At 40.1% G+C, this 14,696-nt stretch overlaps 1 protein-coding gene across 1 annotated transcript in view; it reads right to left on the bottom strand.

Annotated features, from left to right (window-relative positions):
* The window catches only part of LOC114039311 (fatty acid desaturase 2-like protein FADS2P1), a gene marked incomplete at its 5' end in the record, with an annotated part of 31,295 nt that extends 17,682 nt beyond the window's left edge, over nucleotides 1–13,613 (bottom strand). The window contains 4 exons of the mRNA XM_027857036.1: nucleotides 3,988–4,113; nucleotides 7,908–8,009; nucleotides 9,153–9,350; nucleotides 13,497–13,613. Of these exons, the coding sequence (XP_027712837.1) occupies nucleotides 3,988–4,113; nucleotides 7,908–8,009; nucleotides 9,153–9,350; nucleotides 13,497–13,613 (543 nt within the window). The remainder of the gene's footprint in view (nucleotides 1–3,987; nucleotides 4,114–7,907; nucleotides 8,010–9,152; nucleotides 9,351–13,496) is intronic.
* Between the last annotated feature and the right edge of the window lie 1,083 nt (nucleotides 13,614–14,696).

The following is a 14,696-nucleotide window of genomic DNA, read 5'->3' as shown; positions in this document are numbered from 1 at the left end:
TTCCTGAGTTCAAATCCACCCTCAGATGCTAACTGTGTGACCCTGGGCAAGTCACTTGACCCTGTTTGCCTCAGTTTTCTCATCTGTAAAATGACCTGGAGAAGAAAATACGTATATGTATGTGTGTATGCATGTATGTGTATGTATATACACATATCTGTCATGGTCAATGTGTCTTGATTTACTATACATGCTTGTGATGGGTTTCATTTTTCTCAAATACTCAATTAGGGGAAGGAGTTTGGATGGGAGGATGAGAAGGCATATCTTGACAGATTAAAAAAATATTTTTAAAAGATGGAAAAGGATCATTAAAATATAGGAAAAGATAAATTTAGAAGTGGAAGGGAACACAGGACAGACAGAATCACAGAATCTTAGCACTACAGAGTACTAAAGAGGTCATTTAGTCTAATTGGTATCTGAGCAAGAATTCCCCTCCACACCTGACAAGTGGCCATTTAGAATTTTTTTTTGAGGTCTTCTAGTGAAGGCAGTCTATTGTTCCCCATGGGAATTCACTTTGATTTTGCATGACTCTAGTTGTCATGAAATCATTCCTTCCAGTCTCCCTAAATTCATCTCTGTCACATACTGTTCAGAACTAGAAGGCATCTTGAAATTGTCTAGTTTGACTTCATTTTATAGACAAGGAAGCTCAGTCCCAGAGAACCTATGAATGGTCCAGGCTCTCACAGGAAGTTAAGTGTAGGGTCCAGATTTAAACCCTACTCTACTGATTCAAAACCCAACATCCTCTCCTCATGCTACTATATTCAACATTTTGTTCTTAATTCTTTCCCTGGGGCCAAGCAGAATAGTTAAATCTTTCTTTAGCATAATAGTCCTTCAAACACTTGAAGGCAGCCATTATGGATATGGAATGTTGAAACATAGAGCAAAGAATTTTGGAGTCGGAAAAGAATTTACAATATAGAATGTCCCACTGTGGCAGCTAGAAGAGCCCTTAGAATATTGAACACAGAGGAATTGTAAAGCATTCACAAAGGTTCAAACATTTAATAACCAGTGACTGAAACAATCAGCCCACTACTTGTCTCAGAATACATCCCTGCCCTTTAAACCAAGAGCCAAGGTTCTGAATTATGATACCAACAGGTGATCTCAGTAGGTGAACAGTAATTTGGCAGGAGGCCAGTAAAAGTGTTTTCCACAGCCAGAAAAACCTGTTTTGATAAAAGAGTCAAACTTTTGCCTTTGAATTTCAATGAGCAGGCATCCTCTGATTCAACCCCCTCCCTTTTCTTTTTAAATTTGGATGGGGACTTTTCTTGTTTGCTTTCTGCGGAAGAGAGCAATCTTAACTTAGTAGCTACACCTGGGTGCCCAGCCCTCCATCTCAGGGGAGGGTGTGTAGTCCTTTGAGATCAGCTGTGTCTTGGTTTCATTGAAGATAAGTGGTCATTAAGTTTTCAAGTCAAGCAAAACTGTTCATGATGAGATTTTAGGTCAACTCAATAAAATGTGTCCAAATTCTTCAGAGGTAACTTTTTTTTTTAATACTTGCTAATGTCCATAAAAAGACTGACTTAAAGATGGAATTTCTGTGTTCTTACTTCGGGCCATGAAACCATGGGATGTCAGAGGCAGAAAAAAAAATCTAGAAATCCAGAGAGTAGAATATGACAGCTGGAGAAATCTTAGAACATTGAATGTTTAAGCTAGGAGAAACCTTAGTATACAGAATGTCAGAGCCAGAAAAGACCATAAAATGTTCATAGAAAGTGAGACCTGAGATGGACTTTGGAAAATAAAACATAGACCATAAAATGCTAGAGCTGCCCGGGTACGAGAACACAACATATTGGAAATGGAAGGAACTTAAAATATAAGAGGGTGACCTGGAAGCATCTATGGAAAATAAAATATAGAACATAGAATGTCAGACACGCAGGGCATTAGAAGACAAAATGCCAGAGATGGAAGAGACATTAGGACATAGAAATTCAGAACTAGCAGGAGCCTTAGAATCTAGCATGTGGAAAGTTAGAGGCTGAAGATGTCTTATAGATCATTCTAAGCCAACCTTTTCATGCTTACATTTATGTCAAAGATGTGAGGCCCAGAGAGGTGATATTTAGACCAGTCAAAACCAATAAGAAAAAAAGAATCTTTATGACCAAGTTTATCCTTGAATTGGCATTATACAATGAAAGCACAAGAACTTGAAAATCATGAATAGTGGAAAATGCATCTCTGTTCTATATAGGGAAACAAGAATTGGCAATGATGTCAGATCCTTTGGTAGGCAGTGCCAGTTCCAAGACCTCTGTCTTCCCTGAATGAATCTAATATTGGTGTGGTCATTAAACTTCTTACAACCCTTACTAACCCTGGATCAAGTAGTCCTTGAGTTTGACAAGGGAAAGGGCTTCCTAGCATAGCAATGAACCCTGGAAATGTTTAAACAGAGAATAGCTGATCTTGTTGGGATTGTTATAGAAGAGATTCTTGAATTGGGTGGGGATATCGTATTGGGTAACCTTTAACGCCCTTTCCCACTTGAATTATAGGATCATCGAGTTGGAGCTGGGAGGGAACTCAGTGGTCATGCAGACTTAGGAGGCAACTTTGGAATGTAAAATATGGGACATAGAACGTTATATCTGAAAGGGGGACATTGAAACACAAAATATGAGAGCTAGAAGGAACTTAGACCATAAAGTGTCAGAGCTAGAAAGTATTTAGAATATAAAATATCAGAAACTGGAGAGACCATAGAACTTGGGATATTAGAAGTCTTTCATTTTAGATGAGGACGTAGAGGCCCAGACACATGAAGTGCTTTACTTAAGATCAAATAATAAGCATTGGAGCCCAGATTTAAACTTGGATCCTTTGACACTAAACATAACTTGCTTTTTACTTTGCAATGTCCCTATCTTCTATGATATTCTTATTATTCTGTGAGGTCCCTGAAGGCAGGCACCCCATCTTTTCTAAACACTGTACATCTCACAGGGTCAAGTTCAGGGCTTAGTATATAGTAAGTGCGTAGTGAACTTTTTTGAGTGAACAGATGCATAAAGTGATCCAATAAGCATTTATTCAGTGCCTGCAATATGTAAGGCCCTAATCGAGGGTGATAAAGGGAGAAGTAAACCAGTTTCTGCATTCTACAAAAACATGACATTCTATGAAGGGCAAACAGTATGCAAATGGATAAAGTAAATACAAGTTAATTTGGCGGTGGTCTAGGAAAACATTGACAACCGAGAGAGAATTCACTTGAACTGAGCCTTGAAGGGAGATAGGGATTCCAACAGGTGAAGGTGAGGAGGGATAGTATTTTGGAAAAAAAGAGACAGCCTATGCAAAGGTGTGAAGGCAGGTATGACAGAATAGAATGTATACATAAGAATAAGTAGTCTGGTTCTGCTAGAACATGGAGTACGTGAAGCGGAACAAAGTGAAGCCAGTCTGAAAATTTGTTTAAAGTCAGATTATGAAAGGTTTTAAATTTCAAACAAACTTGTATTTCATACATGCACCACTGAAATTTCTTGAGTACTCAAATAAAATGTGAATTGTTGTTCACTTGTTTGAGTTGTGTCTGATTCTTTGTGATCCCATTTGGGGTTTTCTTGGCAGAGGTACTAAAGTGGTTTGCCATTTCTTTCTCTAGCTCATTTTATTTTTTACAGATGAGGAAACTGAGACAAACAGGGTTAAGTGACTCGACCAGGGTCACACAGCTATTAAGTCTCTGAGGCTGGATTTGAACTTAGGTCTTCCTGATCCCAGGCCCAGCATTCTATCCATAGTGCCACCTAGCTGCCCCAAATGTGAAATGACATGATTTAATTAGCATGCATGTGTGTCTTCGATATGGTATAAGGAGGGGGCTGTTTTCTTCAAATTCTTTGAAAGTCTGATAGTCCAGGGCCTTCTTTTAGGATATCTGCAGCTCTTTCAAGTATGTCTTTGAATTTCTATATGCCAGTATACTACACACTCTAAACATACCTTGACTGGTTGTGACTCCCCAAGCACAAAAAGTGGTCCCATGTCAATATCTGGGTCTTTGGGATAGATATTGGGCTTTGCGTGATGCTGGAAGTGACGATAATTCCACCACTTTGCTGACATGCCCTTAGAAGGAAAGAACATTCAGCAACAGGAAAATTTTGGTTGAATTCAGGATGGAATACAGTTTAATCTCATCCCATTCTATCCCTTCCTTCCCCTTCCCTTTGCTTCCCTTCCCTCCCTTTATTTTTCCTTCCCTACCCTTCCTTTTCCATCCCATCCAATAAATATTCTTATATATAACTATGATCTGCCATTAGAAACCTCCATTCATCTCTGCTTGGTCAAAAGGACATGTGCCTCTCAAACCCTAATCTGCTGAAATGCCCAAATAATAAATTGGGAGGGGCAATGTTACATATCCATTGTTATATAACAAGTGATAGTTATCTGGGTATGTGACTTCAGGCTAATGTAACACTCCCTCATGTGTAGAACAACTTTCTCAGAAGTGGCTTATCTAACTTCTACAGTACTGGGAGCTAGATAGGGCAGTTATTACTATGTCTCTATGGATACATGGGGAAACTGAGACTCACAGAAGTTAGTTAGTGGCAATGACAGAGCAGTACCCAGGTATTTTGTTCCAGCAGGAATGTGTTGGAAAATTGTGGCATCTTAAAATGCTTGGGCAGGAAGGGGCCCATAGAGCTCACCTAGCCTAGGAATTCTTAACATGGGGTCCATGAACTTTAGAAAATATATATTTTAATAATTATATTTTAATGTAATTGGTTTCCTTTGTAATCCTATATACTTTTAAACCTTTAGATAGCTCATTCTGAGAAAGTGTCCATAAAATTCATCAGATTATTAAAGAAGTTTATGTAATGAAAAGATTAAGAATTCCTGGTCTAGCCCAACCCTCCTAATTTGAATAAGAAGGAAACCGAGCCCCAGCCAGGGAATCCATTCGCCCAGAGTCAGGCAGCTAATTAGTGGCAGCTCTCGGACTCCTGCCTTGACCTTCCAACTACATTTCCCACTCCAATGGTCTTTTCACTATGCGTCTTCCTTCTTTACATGGAGCTGAAGAGACCTCAAAGCTTTCTTGGGCCAGTTCTTGGTTTTTGGAAAACCAATAGCACCGTCATTCATCAATGAGTAAGCATGCTGTTTGGAAACTTCCCCAGGGTAAGAAAGTCTACAGTCTGGGCAAGCTTGCATCATGTCCCTTTCCCTGGTCTTACAATGGTTTTCTTTGCCCTCATGTTGCTTCCTCCTTAGAAGATGCTGCTAAAGCCCTACTTTGTTGTCTTGCTGGGAGACTTTCCTAATAATGACTCTAGTTAAAGATGAACTAGGTAAATGGTGGACTATAGATTTGTAAATTTTTCAGACTGTGATTGATCTTAGACAACAGTGTTGTAGCTGGAAGGGATCTGAGAAGGTATGTTTCAAACCTCTCATTTGATAGTGAGTTGATGAAAATGAAGCTCAGAGAATTCATGTAACTTGCCCAAAAATGCACAGCTCCCTAGCTGGGACTCTTGACTCCTGGTCCAGAGGACTAAGAGCTTTTGAACTCTTTAATGCCATCTCCTAGCACTGTGTAGTGGACAGATTATTAACTTTGGAGGCAAAGGACCTGGCTTCCAATCTTGTGTCAGCTGTCGGCTACTTATGTGACTGTGGGCAAATCACTTTATTTCTCTGGGCCTCATTCTCCTCATCTGTAGAATGGGGTTGGGGTTAGGGGTGGAAACGACCCTTTCAACTCTGACTCTGATCTCGTGATCCGGGATTCAGCATTTCCATGGTTCCATCTTGTGGCCAATGCCCACCTTTGGTGAACAATTAGTCAGTCAGTCTGTGTCTCCTGACATATTGCTAAGATCTTACAAAGCTCCAAAGACACGGTAAGGTGGGGTAAGCAAGGAGAGAAGTTTTCAGCTCTAGTTTTAAGTCCTTATTTCTCTCCAGCAACTTCTCTAGATGACCTGTCAAACATCTCTGGAACAGAAGACTATCTCCAACTGGTTATTATGAAAGCAGTGTGGGAAATAGCCATGGGGAACTATCAGATAATTTCGAAACAAGTTGATACCAAGACCTGTTTACTCCCTGGCACACATATGTCACTTGGGATGTCCTTAAAGAGGAACAAGGGAGAGAATGTGACTTGATATCAACAATTCTGGCAGATTATTTCACTAATGGGTACTTAATTTCTCCATCTGTAAAATGGGAATCATGATCCTTTCTCTGTCTGTATCACAGAGCTGTTGTGTGTATAGCATAAGATAATGAGAATAAAGTCCCTGGCAAATATAGAGTATGGGTGGTGGTTAATGAGAATCCTTGCAGTGCCTCTAAGGCAAGGGACCTGGATCTGCTACATAGTAGTTGAGTGAACCTGCACAATTTATAACCTCTCACTTCCTCATCTGCAAAATGGGCATGATGTTGTGATCTCCATCAGAAGATATGGATTTCATGTCCATTGTTGACATTTACTGTCCATGTCATGGAGGGCAAGTCTCGGCTTCGATTTAGATGTTTTGTTTTGGAGCTAGCAGGGACCACAGAGGTCATGAAGTTTAACTGCTTCATTTCGTGTGTGGGGAATCTGAGTCCTAGAGAGGTGATAATGATGATGACTAATAATAATAGCTAGCATTTAGGTAGCATTTTAAGGTTTGTAAAGTGCTTTGCAATTATTATCTCATTTAATCTTCACAATAACCCTGAGAGGTAGCACTATTATTATCCCCATTTTATAGATGAGGAAACTCAGGTTGAGAACAATTAAATGACTCGCCCAGGGGTCATACAGCTGGTATTACGGGCAGTACTTGAATGCATAGTAAGTGAAAGGCAGGATTTGAACCAAATTTTTTGCTATTTCCACTCTACCATTAGTTCATTTTACAAAGAACTTTCCTCAGTTGGAAAGAACTAGTATTAACACACCCATTTTACAGATGAGGAAACTGAGGCTCACAGAGGTTAATGATTTGTGAATGATCACACAGTAAGCCAGAGCCCAGGTCTCACAAGTCCGAAACTACTGGGCTCTTCAGGGTTGCTGGATGCTTAAATTCACTGATGCTGCTTCGTAGTTTGTCAAGTGGGAAAAATGATACTTAAGGACAGTAATTTACATTTATGTAGAGTCGTAAGGAGTATGGAGAGATTTTCCCATACTGACCTCCTGAAATAGGAAGAGCCATGTAGTAGGATGTCATTTGACAGATGAGGAAACTGACTTCAAAGGTGCTTGCTCATGGTCACACAGAAAACAAGCCAGGAGTCAAAGCTAGGTCTTCAGACTCTAAATTCAAGACTCTTTCACTTAAACTGCCCTTTCACAGAACAGTTGTGAGGATATCCCAGAGTGCTCTTTCTTTTACATCACAATGTATTCATTGGGAGAGACTATTGGGCCTGTTGATACTGGGGGACTATTTGGATGTTTCAAAGCAGCTGGCAATGAGAATCAACAAAATTCATTATAAAGGTGCAATATATCACTTCATCTCTCTGGGTCACAGTTTTCTCATCTCTTAAATGGAGGTGATATTTATACTATTCACCTCATAGGGCTATATTGTGCAAAGCTCTCTATAAATATAAGGTGTTAGTAGTAGGTATTTAAATTTAATTTAATTTAAATTTAAATTTAATACTTTGATTTTTCCATTCTTTCTATAATGACTCAGAAAAATAACCAAGCCTGTTTAGAACTTTGTATTAAGTAGGAATGAATAGGAATGCAGTAACTATCTTTTAGACATGCATGACTTTAGGGCTGGGGTTTCCCATTCACCATGTCAAGTGTTCTGAGAACCCCTTCTTCCTTCCCAGTTCAGAAGGGTTAAAGGAATGCATATGGACCTCCTCTGAATTGTCTGTACCTTCAGATGCCCCATCACGAAGTAATGCATGAGATGATTCCACTTGGATTTCTTAAATATGGAGAGATGTCCTGTGTCATGCTGCAGAAATGAAGCTTGAGCCTAAGGTACAAGAATAAGCTAGAATTGTGGTGAGGCTGAAAGCAGAGCTGAGGAAGCTTGGCATCTGGGCTCAGTGGCAGACCGTTGCTGGCTTGCTATCTGTTGTCGAAGGACCAGAATTACTGAGTTTGGAGGAACCCATTGTAAGGCTGGCCATAGGATGACAAATTTGGGGGCCTCAGACATTATTTTCTAAATGACAAAGGAATTGTCATCTGCATTGGTGGAGTAGTTATATTACCATTATATTATCAGATCATTTAGGACTAAGAGGCCTTGGAGGTCATGAAGTTCAACCCTCTAATTTCTCACATGAAGAAACTAAGGCACAGAGAGGGAACATGCCATGCACAAGGTCACAGAGTAAATAGAGCCAGGATTAGAGCCTCAGTTCTCTGACTCCAATCCAATATTCCTTCCTTTACAGCATGCTGAATTCATGAACTGTTGTTGTTTAGTCATTTTTAGTTGTGTCTGACTCTTTGTGACCCCATTTGGGGTTTTCTTGGCAAAGACACTGAGGTGGTTTGCCATTGCCTTCTCCAGCTCATTTACAGATGAAGAAACCGAGGCAAACAGGGTTAAGTGACTTGCCCAGAGTCACATAGCTAGTAAGTGTCTGAGGCCAGATTTGAACTCAGGAAGGTGAGTCTTCCTGACTCCAGGCCAGTGCACTAACTAGTTGCCCTAATGATCTTGGAGACAATTCTGAATTTCAAGATGGTTCTAAAAGAGATTCTGTGCAATTCAACTCGGTTTAATAAACATCTATTGTCTACCTACTTTTTTTTTTTCAAGGCTGTGTGCTTAGTGCTTGGGAAAGAAAAATGAGACAACAGCGTTGTCTTCAAATAGCTTACTTGACATACTAAAGAAGGCATAAAGAGGGCATGGGGTATATATAAAAGTATATAACAAAAGCTAGAATGTGATAAGGGCAAAGAACAGAGGAACCCTACCTCGGCATGACTGAGAGACAAGACTGCAGGGGAGAAAGTCTGAGGTTATGAAAGGTTCAGTGGATTCAATTGGGGGCATTGCATATATCTGGTGGCTAATGAATGAAGAAGGCCTTGGCCTAAGCAAGGAAAAGGGTTGCTATACCTTCTGCCCAAGGATCAGATTTTTCAGGAAACTTCTTACCTGGGAAACTGTGAGCAGAAAAGAAATAAACACTGTAACGAGCCAACCATTGCCAAAGCTTCTTAGTATGAACCAAACCAAAGCTTCCAAAAATAGAATCTGGATGAGATGTGTGAAGAAAAAGGGGAGACTGGGCTCCAGCAATCTCTGATCCTCAATTGTCTTCCTCAGGGCCCTGAAATCTTCCACCAGCTGGGGCTGAAAGGGGAAAATGGGTGAGAGGGAGTCAGAACGGCTCTTTACTTCATTGGTATCCTTCATCTGATTCTCTTCAATTCAGAAAATCTTTCCTGAGCTTCTATAGTCATTAAGCACGTACCAGGTGCCAAGTACTGTGTATCCATGGGATAAAAAAGCATAGAACCACTTGTTCTGGGAGATACAGGATCAAAGAATTTTAGAGTTGCAACGACTGTCAGTGCCCAGCTGGCCTAAGCTATACTTGGGGAAAAAAAGAAAACAAACCCAAAACCTTCCATCTTAAACAGTCATTGAATTAAGTACCAAGTATAGAAATACAGGCAGAGAGAAAGTCCATTCCTCTGAGCATCTTATTTTAAGAAGGGAAGGCAACACATGAAAGGAAGCTGGAAAGGTGTGGGGGGAGAGGAAGGTACTGTATGCAAACACATTTTAGAAAAAGTTTGGGAGGAGAAGAGAGTTAGTCAGGAGCGGATGAAGACATGGGTGTCTTAGTCATACTTCTTAATATAGATTTTCTTGGAGGGACCAGCCAATCAGAGGGAGAGGACACAGGGACAGAGGGCATTTTTAATATGTGAAGTCTGGGGCTGGAGTGAATTCAAGTATTAATTATCTCATTTTACAGATGAGCAAATCGAGAGATGGACTGATTTGCTCATTGTCACACATTTAGTAAAGCATCTTCTACCTTTTAATTTTCTGTGGCATGTTTGGTGGTGGTGGTGGTGGTGATGGTGGGAACTGAAAAATTCAAGCTATCAACAACTTTTGCAAAAATGCTCTATCTCACTACTAACAAGGGAAACCCAACTTAGAACAACTCTGAGGTTCCACCTCATGCCTATTGGACAGTCAAAGATTATAAAAGAGGAAAATGACAAATGTTGGAGAGGCTGCGGGAAAATAGGCATACTAGCACACTGGATCTATAAATTGGAACTATAAATTGGTTCAGCCATTCTGGAAAGCAATTTGGAACTATGTCTATAAAGTTACCAAACTGTGCATCCTCTGACCTAGCTACACCACTGTAAGACCTATATCATAAAGAAATCAAAGAGGAAAAGGATCTGTATGCACAAAAATATTTATAGCAACTCTTTTCATGATAGCAAAAAATTGTGGTACAAGAATGTAATGGGATAGTATAGTATCATAAGAAATGATGAAATGGACAATTTCAGAAGCAGCTCAGAAGAATTTTATGAACTGATGCAAAGTAAAGTGAGCAGAACTAGGAATACAATTTATGTAATGATAAAAACATCATGGAGAAAAACTTGAAAAGACTTTTGAACTCTTACCATTGTAATGATAAACTGTGAGTTCAAAAGAATGGAGATAGAACATACCATTCATTTCCTGACAGGAAGGTGATAGGCAAAATTCACATTAACAAAAGCATACAACTTGGACATGCCCAATGTAGAAATTTGTCCATATTAAGGATGTATTAAGGGATTTGTTTTTCTTTCCTTTTAACTTGTTCAATTTGGAGGGATAGGGAGTAGAGGAGATTAATCAAAAATATTTGCTTAGTTTTTAAAAAGAAGCCATTTAGGCCAACCCTTGAGGAACACGGGCTGTTTTTTTTTTCTTTGCATTCTTAGTGCTTAGCACAAGGCCTGCCATGGTGTAGCTGCTTAATAAACACATAGTTTTGATTGTTTGATTGACTTTAAGACATCTCTAGAAATAGGACTATTTACATTCACTCTGAACCAGAAGGGCCCAAAAAATAATCATTAAGCGGTGCTTAGGCAGAGACCTATTGTTGTCCAATCCATAAGATCCAGAGTGAATTGGGTTTAAGGACTGGTCTCTGAGAAAGATATCTAGCCAGTAAATCCCAAGTTAACTAGATAGCTTTTGGCCATCAAAATTTACCCTCCTTTGGGCAGAACACCCTCAGGTAAGGGGAAAACAAAGGAAAGGAGGGGAGAGGAGAGGATGAGCTGAGTTGCCCAAGTGGAACTGGCCAGCTGGGTCACCATTCAAATTTTGGCCCAGACCGGAGGGTCTTCCCCTCCCAGTTTAACTTTTTTTTATTATTATTAAAGGGGCCATCCCTTAAGTCACTTCTTAAAGAGGCCTGTTCACTGAGTGGATATTGCCTCACTCAAAGTGAGGACCTGGAAAGAACTTAGCTTAAAAGGGTCAAGGTCTCCCACTGCACCCTGGGATGTCTCCAGTCTTCCTAATCTGGACAGCTATCTGGTCACTGGACCCTGATGGCTCTGGAGGAGAAAGTGAGGCTGGTGACTTCGCACAGCCCTCTCTCACTCAAATCAAAGTCAATTGCAAGTCATGTCATCATCTCCCTGATGTCATAGTCCTCTTCAAAAATGAAGGACGGGGCAGCTAGACAGCACAGTGGATAGAGCACTGGCCCTGGTGTCAGGAGGACTTGAGTTCAAATCTGGCCTCAGACACATGATACTCACTAACTGTGTGAGCCTGGTCAAGTCACTTAACACCGATTGCCTCGACGCCCCCCCCCCCAAAAAAAAACAAAAAACTAAGAACGAAGGACAAACCATACAGAAATAGGACAAATTCTCCTCCTGAGGATTGTCAGTGTTTCGGCTAGTGGAGTGAGGAGTCTGGTAACTTGGTCCTATTCCTAGCTGCGACCTTAACTTGGACAAATTACCCAGCCTTTCTGAGATGTAATTTTAGTATCTATAAGAAGAGGACAATAATATTTGCACAATTTACCTCTCAGTATTTTTGTGAGGAGATGAGATGATACAAGTAAATGTACTCTGCAAAGAGCTACGTATGTAGGCAATAAGGTGTAGTGGTTAAAAGTTAGCCTCAGATCAGGACAAACAGGGTTTCAGTCCTTCTTAAGACACAAAACTGACTATATGACCTTTGGAAATTTGCTTAACCTTTCAAGACCCCAATTTCCTACACTCATACCAGCAGAGCCATGGTCCATATGTACTGGTAAAGATTTGCTATACCAATGTAATTATAGACTTGGACAAAGGAACTATATAAATGTTATTTTCATGATAATTATCTTTTAAGAAAATTTTATCTATGATTTAATCTATGTGCTCTTAGGGAACTCCCTCAACTTGTTCTATTAATATTAGCATTTGCCCTGCAATTCACCACCTTAGACAGGTTTTTTTTTATTTTTGAGGCAATTCAGGTCAAGTGACTTGTCCAGGGTCACACAACTACTAAGTATCTGAGGCTGGATTTGAACTCAGGTCCTCCTGATTCCTGGGCTGGTCCTCTATTCACTGAATCACTTAGCTGCCCTATAGAGAGTTTCTTAGGGGCATTGGGACTTTAGGTGACTTATTTCAGGTCTCAAAGCCAGTAGGCTCTGGAGGGAGGACCTCCTGATGCTGAGGCCAACTTTCTATTCACTGTGAAATGCTTTCTCTTATGATCAATTGTTGAACAAACTCACTTTGGAAGGATTACTACTTAGTATGTGTGATCCCTCCTTTTCCTTAGAAAATAGTATTCTAGATATGCTCCAGCTAGGCAGTCATAGACACATGATGATACAATGCTTTTTGCTCCAGTCCAAGGGCAATTATTATGATCTATGTGAGTTGCAGGGTTGGGAGATGATGTATGTGAAAGTACATTAGAGTGTACAAATATAACCTCCCTCCCTTCCTTCTTTCCTCATTTCCCCCCCTCCCTCTCTGGAAAGTAAATGCAGCATTTGTTGAAGCTAATTGATTGGTTAAATTGAACTGAGGTGTTTATCACTGGTGGCTAGCAATGGGTTAAAACACATCAGAATGGGGACTGAACCAAAACCATTAGGAAAGTGATATTCTGACTCCTCAGGGATATGACTGGATCCCTGAGGGTAAGATGTAGCTGACTTCCCTCTTGGAGTGTGAATCCAGAGTACTCAGGAGGCATAGATGAATAAATGTGGCTATTACCTTCAAGGATTTTCAAGTCTCATATTCATTTCCCTCAACATAGAATACAATGGGACAAAATCCTGGTTGTTCTGCCTGTTGATAGATAGCTCTGGGTTTTTCATTAATGTTCAGCAGCAGTTTCATTCAGAGGGACCCAAAGAACTCCCTGAAACACAAGTGGCTCCTGGAGAATTTCCAGAGCCTCACTGCCCATTGGAGTGGAGACCCCACTTACATTCTTGTTTTTTTCCTGATTGGGTTCCCCAGGGGCCAGTTCCCCAATCAGCAGGGGCTTTAGGTATTTCTGCACCACAGCCTGGTCCAGGTGCATGGCCAAGAACACATCCTGGAATGGGAAGAACAAAGGAACAAAGAAAAAACATTAATTTTTCACTGATCAATTCAATTTATACCGTCATCCCGTTCCTCGGGGTTTAATTCGAGTGCCCTCACAGCCCATTAGGGATTCCTCCAGAGTCCCTCTGTCCAAATGCTGAATAATTCCTCTTTAGGAAGGACTGATAAGGTAATGATCTTGAAGACTAGGCTCTTAAAAAGGTAAAGATACATCTGAAACCAGTCACTTTATTGAATAAAGTCAGTATGAAAAGTCTTCTTTGCAAATTGTAAGTGGGGCAACTTTGAAAGAATTTGGTGCATGAAAATCTGCTAAAATGGAGAGAATATTTTCATATTAGAAAATGATTATTCAAAGAAAGGTCTTATGAAATAATTCTTCACAGTATAGATTTTCTCTGTGCAAAAGGATTCTTTGATTTACGACCTTCCCAGTTTCCTTTAAATACCAAGATTCTCCAATGGATATTAAACAACGTGGCATGATGGATGTAGGAGCAGGTTGAGAGTCAAGAAGTCCTGAGCTTGGATTCTGCCTTAAATACTTCCTACTTGACCCTGAACAAGCTACAAGCTATCTGGGCCTCAGTTTCCTTCTCAGTAAAATGGGGATAATAATAGCACCTAAGGATTAAAATAACACTTATTTTATGGGACTGTAGGAGGATCCAATAAGATAATGCATGTAAAGCATCTTGCAAACCTTAAAGTGCAGTAGATATTTCAACTATATCTGTAATTAGTATTCTAACAAATTTGATCTTTATATAATTTTTAAGACTATATCTGCTGTGGAAAGAGTGCCACACCTGCCTAAGCAACAAATTAGAATTGTGGGAGGCTAAATCTTCCTACATCTCCCTCTATTGATGTTGAAGAAGAATAAACAGTGTACAATCATTATCTGGTTTGGTCTTCACAATAACCCTGGGACATAGGTGCTATTATTATCCTCATTTTACAGATAAGAAACTGAAGAAAACAGAGGTTGGGTGATTTTCCCAAAGTCACACAACTAGAGGTTGTGTGAGGCCAGGTTTGAATTTAGATCTTCATGACTCTGGGTCTGTTGCTCTAT

Source organism: Vombatus ursinus, unplaced genomic scaffold, assembly GCF_900497805.2.
Source record: "Vombatus ursinus unplaced genomic scaffold, bare-nosed wombat genome assembly UNPS02000513.1, whole genome shotgun sequence".
Classification (NCBI taxonomy): domain Eukaryota; kingdom Metazoa; phylum Chordata; class Mammalia; order Diprotodontia; family Vombatidae; genus Vombatus; species Vombatus ursinus.
The sequence above is the reverse complement of the archived record's forward strand: the minus strand, read 5'-3'. Positions and strand labels throughout refer to the sequence as shown.